General features: G+C 62.4%; 1 protein-coding gene across 1 annotated transcript; it reads left to right on the top strand.

Annotated features, from left to right (window-relative positions):
* The first annotated feature begins 3,800 nt into the window (after nucleotides 1-3,800).
* On the top strand, nucleotides 3,801-8,508 carry LOC130262691 (dnaJ homolog subfamily A member 1-like). The gene is made up of 8 exons (XM_056510042.1): nucleotides 3,801-3,883; nucleotides 4,819-4,968; nucleotides 5,036-5,234; nucleotides 6,546-6,650; nucleotides 6,732-6,959; nucleotides 7,038-7,268; nucleotides 7,629-7,729; nucleotides 7,803-8,508. The coding sequence occupies exons 2-8, from the start codon at nucleotides 4,837-4,839 to the stop codon at nucleotides 8,028-8,030; spliced, it is 1,224 nt and encodes a 407-aa protein (XP_056366017.1). The 5' UTR covers nucleotides 3,801-3,883; nucleotides 4,819-4,836; the 3' UTR covers nucleotides 8,031-8,508.
* Nucleotides 8,509-9,620: the final 1,112 nt, after the last annotated feature.

The raw sequence follows: 9,620 nt of genomic DNA on the forward strand, positions 1-9,620 counted from the left end.
CTGACCCCCATTCCTGCACCATTAATTCCCCCAGATATTTGGGGGGGACAGGGAACATTTCTTCCCCCCAGACACCTGAGATCCCCCGGGCAATCCCAGCCTGGGATGTGGCACCTGGAACGGGCTGTGGGACAGGAGCAGATGGGAAAGTGTGGCTGGGAACAAACCCCCACACGTGCTCAGTTTCCCTCCTCAGGGAAATTTTGGGGAGAGGAGAAGCCCCCCCAGGCACTCCCAGATTTTGGGGGACCCCCTCCCCGCAGCAGGGATGGGCACAGCACGGGTGGCACTGGGACACTGGGGCCAGCCCCCGCCCCAGGACCAGCCCGGTGCCCATGGGGGGTTTGGGGCACAGTGCCAGGCTGGGGGCACGAGGCAGGGACAGGATGTGACACAGCCAGCCCTGAGTCACCGCCAGCCACCGGATCCAGCCTGGAAGGGACAGGAACGGCCCAAACCGCTCCCACAGCGTGCCTGGGGCTCTTCCGAGCTGGGGCTGTGGGACCCCGTTCCAGTTTGGGGACCCAATTCCCAGTTTGGGGATCCCATTCCCAGTTTGGGAACCCTTTTCCCAGTTTCAGTTTGGGGTCTGTGTGCCCGCTTTGGGGACCCCGTGGCCAGTTTGGGGACCCCATTCCCAGTTTGGGAATCATGTAGCCACTTTGGGGACCCCATTCCCAGTTTAAGGACTCCATTCCCAGTTTAAAGACCCCATTTCCAGTTTAAGTACCCCATTCCCAGTTTAAAGACTCCATTCCCAGTTTGGGGACCTCTTTCCCAGTTCATAGAATCCCATTTCCACTTTGGGAACCCTTTTCCCAGTTTCAGTTTGGGGTCTGTGTGCCCGCTCTGGGACCCCATTCCCAGTTTGGGGATCTCTTTCCCAGTTCGTAGATCCCATTTCCACATTGGGAATCCTTTTCCCAGTTTCAGTTTGGGGACTGTGTGCCCACTTTGAGGACCCCATTTCCACTTTAAAGACCCCATTCCCAGTTTAAGGACCCCATCCCCAGTTTGGGGACCTCTTTCCCAGTTCATAGAATCCCATTTCCACATTGGGAACCCTTTTCCCAGTTTCATTTAGGGACAGTGTGCCCAGTTTGGGGGCCCCATTCCCAGTTTCAGTACCATTTTCCCAGTTTGGGGCCCTCATTCCCAGTTTGGAGATCCCATTTCCACGTTGTGTACCCTCTTCCCAGTTTCAGTTTGGGGTCTGTGTGCCCGCTCTGGGATCCCATTCCCAGTTTGGGGACCTCTTTCCCAGTTTGGGGATCCCATTTCCACTTTGGGAACCCTTTTCCCAGTTTCATTTAGGGACAGTGTGCCTGCTTTGGGACCCCATTCCCAGTTTAAGGACCCCATTCCCAGTTTGGGGACCTCTTGCCCAGTTTGGAGATCCCATTTCCACTTTGGGAACCCTTTTCCCAGTTTCAGTTTGGGGACTGTGTGCCCATTTTGGGGACCCCATTCCCAGTTTGGGAACCATAATGGGACTCCATTCCCAGTTTGGTGACTCTGCTCCCAGATTGTGAACCCTGTGCCCAGTTTGGGGACCCCATTCCCAGTTTGGGGACTCCATTCCCAGTTGGGAACCATATGCCTGATTTAGACACCCCATTCCCAGCTTAGAAACCCTATTCCCAATCTGGGAACCACATGCCCAGTTTAGAATCCCCATTCCCAGTTTAGAATCCCCGTTCCCAGTTTAGAGACCCCGTTCCCAGTTTGGGAACCACGTGCCCAATTTAGAATCCCCATTCCCAGTTTAGAGACCCCGTTGCCAGTTTAGAGACCCCCTTCCCAGTTTAGAAACCCTATTCCCAGTTTGATAACCACGTGCCCAGTTTAGAATCCCCATTCCCAGTTTGGAGACCCCATTCCCAGTTTAGAATCCCCATTCCCAGTTTAGAGACCCCGTTCCCAGTTTAGAGACCCCCTTCCCAGTTTGGGAACCCCCTGCTCCCCTCCCATTGCCACAGTCACCCAGCAGCAGCAGCTTCTGGCTGCAATTCCGAGCAGATTCCTGGGGCAGGTGGGCCAGGGGTCGCTGGCCCTGCTGGGGCAGCAGCTGCCAGCTGGGGTTGGGTTTCGGGTGGGGGGGATTTGTCACCTCCAAGCCCCTCCAATCCTGTCCTGCAGCCCCCCCAGGAGCTGCAGAGGGGCCCAAACATGGCCAGGGGGGAGAGCAGGGCTGGGCCTGAGCCCCCTGTGGGGGCACAGGTGGACACCAGTGTGGAGGGGCCACAGAAAGGGCTGAGCAGCCCTAGGAGGGGCCAGGGAGGAGGGGTGCTGACCCCCCACACTGCCCTGAGAGGGGGCAAAGGGAGCTGAAGCATCCCAGCCCCTGATTCAGACCCCAGCCCCCAGTTCTGACCCCTGGACAGATCCCAGACCCCAAGATCAAGCTCCCAGTTCAGACCCACAGCCCTCAAGACAGGCACTGGTTCCAAAGTTCAGATTCCCCAGTTCAGCTCCCAGACCCTTCCCTGCTCTTGGCATCCCTAATGCAAAAAAACTTCTTTGGGGAGGGGGAACACAACCAGACACCCCCAGAAAGGCTCTGTGGACACCCCCATTGCACGGGGGATGGGAGAGCAGAGACCCCCCGGGGCCCCTTGCCGTCCATCACCCTTCCCAGGACCCCCACACCTCCAGGGGTCCCATCCTGTGACCCCCCCGGCTCCCCACCCACTCCAGGGGGTCTGCAGACCCCCAGGGGAACCCTGTGTGACCCCTCAAGGAGTTCCCCTGATTCTCCTGGCTACCTGTCCCCTCACTGGGATGCCCAAAATCCTCCTCAGGACCCCTCTGTGACCACCCCAGAACCTCAGGAACACCCCCTGGGACTCCCCAAGCCCACCCAGGACCCCCCTGTGACCACCCCAGAACCTCAGGAACACCCCCTGGGACTCCTGATACCCCCGGGACCACCTCGAGCCACCCCCATGACCCCTTGGACCCACCCAAAACTGCCCGTGGTCCCACCCCAGCAACACCCCCGGCCATGTCCCACCCATGGCCACGCCCTTGACCACGCCCAGTGCCACACCCATCGATAAACCACGCCCGAGGCCACGCCTATTGATAAACCACACCCAGAACCACATCATTGATAAACCACACCCATTGATAAACCACGCCCATTGATAAACCACACCCAGAACCACAGCCATTGATAAACCACACCCATTGATAAACCACACCCAGAACCACATCATTGATAAACCACACCCATTGATAAACCACAGCCATTGATAAACCACGCCCATTGATAAACCACACCCAGTGATAAACCACACCCATTGATAAACCACGCCCACTGCCACATCCATTGATAAACCACACCCATTGATAAACCACACCCACTGATAAACCACAGCCATTGATAAACCACACCCAGAACCACATCCATTGATAAACCACACCCTCTGATACACCTCACCCTTTGATAAACCACGCCCAGAAATACATCCATTAATAAACCACGCCCATTTCCAAGCCACGCCCACAAACTCGCTCGTTGCTCCGCCCCCTCCCGCCCCGCCCCGCGCTCCCCGAGCGCCCCCTGCCGGACGCATCCGCTTTTCCCACGCTTCCCTCTGATTGGCCACTCGTCACAGCCAATGAGCGAGAAGGATTCCACCCTGGGGGCGGGGCCAGCCGTAACGCAGCCAATCGCAAGGCGACACGGAGCCCCGCCTCCCGCGCGGGCAAGCGCCGCCCTGACAACCAATCAGGGCCGGGGCGGGGCGGTGATGGGCGGGAGGATGAGGGCGGTTCCACCAATGGGCGCGGCGTGCGGCGCGGAGGGGGCGGGCTCAGCGCGGGGGCCGTGCCCGCGGCTTCCAGAGAGTTCGGAGACGGCGGCGGAGCGGCGGCGGCGGTGAGTGGGGGGGCGGCCCCTGGGACCCCGCTGCGCACCCCCGGATTCCCCTCAGCACCTCCCAAACCTCCTCGGGACCCCCCGGCAGGAGCCGCCCCGCCGGTGTCAGCGGCGGTGCCGGCCCCCACAGCCCTGAGGCGGCTGGTCGGGATGAGCTGCGGGCCTGAGGGGCTCTGAGGGGGCTCTGAGGCGACACCCCCGCCGTGAGCACCGGGCTTGGCTCCGCTGCTGCACAGCCGGTGTGGGGGCTGTAAACGGGGTGTCACCGTGTCACCTCCGCCCCGACACCCCCGGCCCGCGACCCTCGGCTCGGATCTAGCCCCGGTCTAGACAGACCCAGCCCTGAGGGTCCCGGGGGACAGACCCGGCTCCAGCCGCGGGGATCGCGGCGGGACGCAGCCCCGGGGCCCGGACGCAGCCGCTCCGGTGTCGGAACCGGTTATTTACTCGTGCGTGGGTCACGGGCGCTTCCCCGTAAGATAAACATGTCCCCACCCCACGCGGGGTTTATCGGCCGTGGCACATGGCCCAAGGGGGGACCCGGCACCCCCCGACACCGCCGCTTCTCCCCGGACCCCGTGGCTGTCCCCAGTCCCATGGAGCAGGATGTCACCCCGTTCAGACATGCCCTGGCTCCTGCTTGAGGCAGGGCTGTGAATGGAGGAGAGCAGGGATCAAAGCCTTTTGGGGGGACAGAACTTTTGCCATGGGGACAGGCCCTTGGGTACCCCCAGACATGCACACACTTGCAGGACCCTTTATGGAGCCAGGTTGTCACTGGGATGTCCCAGTGGGATGCTGCTGGGGGAAGCTGAGGTACCGAGGGACAACAGGGATTTTGGGGCGACTGTCTGGGCTGGGTCAGGGTGTCACGAGCCACTCAGAGGTGCCAGGCTGTGTGACAGTCACAGCCTCACAGTTCTGTGCTGTCCCAGCACATCCCAGCGAGGAAGATGGTGAAGGAGACGGGCTACTACGACCTGCTGGGCGTGCGGCCGGGCGCCAGCCTGGACGAGATCAAGCGGGCGTACCGGCGCCTGGCGCTGCGCTACCACCCCGACAAGAACCCCAGCGAGGGCGAGCGGGTACGTGCAGCCCCCCAGCCCCCCTCAGCCTGCCCTCTCCCACCTCACCCCCCTCTCCCTTCCCCAGTTCAAGCAGATCTCCCAGGCCTACGAGGTGCTGTCGGACGCCCACAAACGGGCGCTGTACGACCGCGGCGGCGAGCGGGCCATGAAGGAAGGTGGCCTGGGTGGCCGAGGGGGCGGCGGCGGCTTCGGCTCTCCCATGGACATCTTCGACCTCTTCTTTGGAGGGGGAGTGCGGATGCGTGGCCGGGCAGACAGGAGAGGTACGGGGATGGGGTGGGAGGGGTGGGAGGGGGCTGGTGCCAGCACTGACCTGGGGGACAGGGGACCACTGGGAGCTATGGTGTGGGAGGGGGCTGGTGCCAGCACAGCGTTGGTTTAGGGGTCAAGGGACCACTGGGAACTATGGTGTGGGAGGGGGCTGGTGCCAGCACAGTGTTGGTTGGGGGGACAAGGGACCACTGGGAGCTATGGTGTGGGAGGGGGCTGGTGCCAGCACAGTGTTGGTTGGGGGGACAAGGGACCACTGGGAGCTATGGTGTGGGAGGGGGCTGGTGCCCAGCACAGTGTTGGTTGGGGGGACAAGGGACCACTGGGAGCTATGGTGTGGGAGGGGCCTGGTGCCAGCACAGCGTTGGTTTAGGGGTCAAGGGACCACTGGGAACTATGGTGTGGGAGGGGCCTGGTGCCAGCACAGCGTTGGTTTAGGGGTCAAGGGACCACTGGGAACTATGGTGTGGGAGGGGGCTGGTGCCAGCACAGCATTGGTTTGGGGGTCAAGGGACCACTGGGAGCTATGGTGTGGGAGGGGGCTGGTGTGATGCAGTGTGACATTGGCTCAGGGGGTCACAGACTTGCTGGGACCCCTGTATCAGTGGGTTGGTGCCCAGCACAGCACTTGACTCAGGGGGTGACAGACCTGCTAGGACCTTGTGCAGAGAGCATGCTGGTGCCCAGCACTGGCTCTGGGGACACCTGGATCCAGCTGGGCTCCCCAGACTGTCTCTGCCCCCGCGGCACAGCTCCTCACCACCCTCATTACTTTCTCCACCTGCCGCTCTTCAAAGGGCCCTTCCCTGTCCTTGTCCTGGCTTTCCCCCACCGCTGTCCCCGGGGCTGAGCTGAGTCACCAGTGCAGCCCCGGGGGTGGCAGCAGGACGCTGTGTGCAGGGCCAGCCTGGTGACTGTAGGATGCCTTGGGCCTGGGTCACAGGGACAGGGTGACTCGGGAAGGGTGACTCGCCAGGCGCTTCTTGCTGAGGTGGCAATGAGTTAATAGCAGGGCAATTAGGAGGCCAAGGGAACGTCCCAGCAACTCCAGCTGGAGCAGCTGGAGGGTGGCTGGGAGCCCTGGGGTGGGAGCTGTGCCCTGCCCACACTGGGGGCTCAGCACTGGCAGGATCCAGGCTTGGAGATGCCCAGCCTGGTGTGAAACTATTCCTGTCCATGTCTGTGCCTTGAGGAAGGACTGGCTCTGGGCAGACCTGGTGACCCTGAGTGGTGTCCAGTGCCTGCCCAGCCATGGCATGGCTGTGACGTAGCTGGTGCTGAGCCAACCTGTGTCCTGTGCCCAGGGAAGACAGTGGTGCACCAGCTCTCGGTGTCACTGGAGGACCTGTACAACGGCTCCACACGGAAGCTGTCCCTGCAAAAAAACATCATCTGCCGCAAGTGTGGAGGTGAGTGAGGGGCTGCAGGGGCCAGGGGGCCGCCCCAGCACCCCCTACCCCACTGTGTGACCCCCTGCCCCCCTTGCACAGGCTGTGGGGTGCGGGAGGGGGCCCAGAGGAGGTGCCCCAAGTGCCACGGCTCGGGCATGGAGGTTCGCATCCACCAGCTGGGGCCCAGCATGATCCAGCAGATCCAGACCGTGTGTTCCCAGTGCCAGGGCCAGGGCGAGTGGATCCGGCCCCGGGACTGCTGCCTCACCTGCAACGGCCGCAAGGTTGTGAGGGAGAAGAAAATCCTCAGCGTCCACCTGGATAAAGGTGAGGCACGGCTGAAGGCAGAGGGGGCTCACCCCAGAGCGCAGCACGTGCCCTGAGCTTTCCCCACGCTCCTCACAGGCATGAAGGACGGGCAGAAAATCACCTTCCACGAGGAAGGGGACCAGGTGCCTGGCCTGGAGCCCGGGGACATCATCATCGTGCTGGATCAGAAGGAGCATCCAGTGTTCCGGCGCAGCGGCGACGACCTGATTGTGAGGAGGGAGATCAGCCTGGCCGACGCCCTGTGCGGCTGCCGGCAGGTGATTCGCACCTTGGACAACCGCACCCTGCTGGTGTCCTCCCCGCCAGGTGAGGGGCTCAGGGACGCCTGAGGGAGCCGGGGCTGGGAGCTGCCAGCCCAGCACAGTGACCTCGTTAAACAGAAAATGTTGTAATCCAGTATCCAAGAGGTACAAGGAATGGTTTGTCCTAAACACATGTTAGTGTCCCATAGCATAACCCCCTCTTTTTATCCTTCCTGCCTTTTTCCTAGAAAAAGCCACTACCCAGTTCCTTCTTTGCTCCTGGACCACCATAAAATAAACACTGAGAAAGGCAAAGGGCCTTTTTGAATCCTTTGTCCTGTCCTATGCAGAGCCTATAGCTCCTTCTTAGAAACTGCTCCCAGGAAATTGTTTGGAAGGAGTTACAGCTTTATCTCTCTCTCAGGTGATGTGATCCGGCCTGGAGACCTGAAGTGCATCCCCAACGAGGGCATGCCTGTCTACAGGAGCCCCTTTCAGAAGGGAAAGCTCATCCTGCAGTTCGAGGTGAGCTAGGGCAGGGTGGGAGTTGACATTTCTGAGTTGCCACCCGCACCTCACCTGTGCTGTGCGGCCGCAGGTGAAGTTCCCCGAGCCGGGCTGGCTCCCCGCTGAGCGCCTGCGGCAGCTGCAGGCGTTCTTCCCGCCGCAGGAGGAGGTGATGGCCACGGAGGACACGGAGGAGGTGGAGCTCAGCGATTACACGGCGCACGGGGGGCCGGGCCGGCGGCCCTACGCCGGAGAAGCCTATCACGAGGATGAGTTCGAGGATGGGATGCGCCAGCACGTCCAATGCCAGACCTCATAGCGGGGGAGGGGGAGGCTGGAGCCCCCCGGGGGCAGGGAGGGGCTGCCGGAGCCGCCACGTTCAGGGATGTACATAGGTCGCCTTTCCGACGGCGCTGCACCTCCCTCGCCCCCCGGGAACAGGGAGAGCCCCCCGGTGAGGTGGGTGAATGGGTGAGGCCCCCCTGCCCTGCCTGGCACAGCCCACCCTGGCCTGAGAGGAGGAGGAGGGGGTACCCAGTTTCCCCATCTGCTGTGGTGGAGCCAGTGTGGGGAGGAGGGGAGCTGCCCACCCCTTCTGGGGATGCCCCACTCCCCACCCCACGCTGCTGCCTGGGCCCCCAGCCCTTTGCTTTGCCCATTTCTTTCCTTACTGGAGCCTGGCTCGGGCCTGGGATGCAGAGGGGGTGGCTCTTTTCTCTTTGCACAGGACAGGAGGGGTTGGGGGGGACCCGTCCCTTCCCTTTAATTTATTTTTGGAAGAATTTTAGAATTTTTTCTTTTTTTTTTTTTTTTTTTTTTTTTTTTTGGCCGGGGCGGGGAGGGGGGGGTTGGTGACTTTGTACTTGGCATTAAACGCGAATCCCAGCTCGGTGTGTGGGGTTGAGCGTGGGGCAGGGTGTGGGGCAGAGCTGGGGCAGCAGGAGCCCGGGGCGGTGACTCTGCCCCGCTTTGATCTCGGGTGTGCCTCAGTTTCCCCATCTTACACAACCGGGAGGTGTCAGATTCTGCCTTCCCCTGCCCGTGGCTGCTCCCAGCTCCTCCTGCTCCTGAGGGGGGGCACACGCTCCGAGCCTCACACGGGTCTGCCCCCCTGTCCTGAAACAGAGCCTCACCCTGTCCTTGCCACCCCTAGAGCCCCCTCTCCCAGAACCCACCCAGACCCCACAGTGTCTTCCCCTTTTTCAGCCTCCACTCCACACCCCGTGGGAGCTTCCAGCCATGGGCAGAAAGCAATTAAGGGGGACCCCCCCAAAAATATCCCGTACTGGGGGCCAAGCTGGATCCCATAACCCCTCCACGTGCAGCTGCTGGACGAGTCTCCAGAGGGGAATGGGGGTGAAGCCCCCCGGGCCGGGGGGCTCTGTGGGGTGGGGGCTCCCCCTCCCTGGAGCCCAGGGAAGCTGCGGCGCCAGATGCAGCTGGAGGGGGAGAGGAGGAGGAGGAGGAGGCGCGGGGAGAACAATGCTGGCTGTGCGCCAGCCGAGGGGAGTGGGGGGAAGGGGGGAGCTGCCGCACGGCCCCCGGCCCGCCGGGCTCGGGGAGGGGGTGACAGTCACCCTGCCCCGGGCTGGGGCCGCCTCGCGGAGCCACCCTGGTGTCAGCGTCCCTGGCTGCCCCGAGCCCTGGGGACGCCCCCGGGGGCGGGCTGGGTGTCACCCCAGGTGGGTGACACCGCACTGGGTGCAAGGAGCTGCAGGGACCCCCGTGCCGTGTGGCACAGCTCACCTGCACAGGTGGCACGCGATGCCCCAGCCCCCTGAGCCAAGGCCTGGTGGTCCCACACCCAGAGACCCCCCCCGAGGCTGGCACCTCCCTGTGCCCAGCTCCCTGGTCCAGTCAGTACCTCTGGGACGGGGGAGGATGTTTTAGACCCTCCAGACCATCCAGA

The sequence above is a fragment of the Oenanthe melanoleuca genome, chromosome 25, assembly GCF_029582105.1.
Source record: "Oenanthe melanoleuca isolate GR-GAL-2019-014 chromosome 25, OMel1.0, whole genome shotgun sequence".
In the NCBI taxonomy this organism is placed as follows: domain Eukaryota; kingdom Metazoa; phylum Chordata; class Aves; order Passeriformes; family Muscicapidae; genus Oenanthe; species Oenanthe melanoleuca.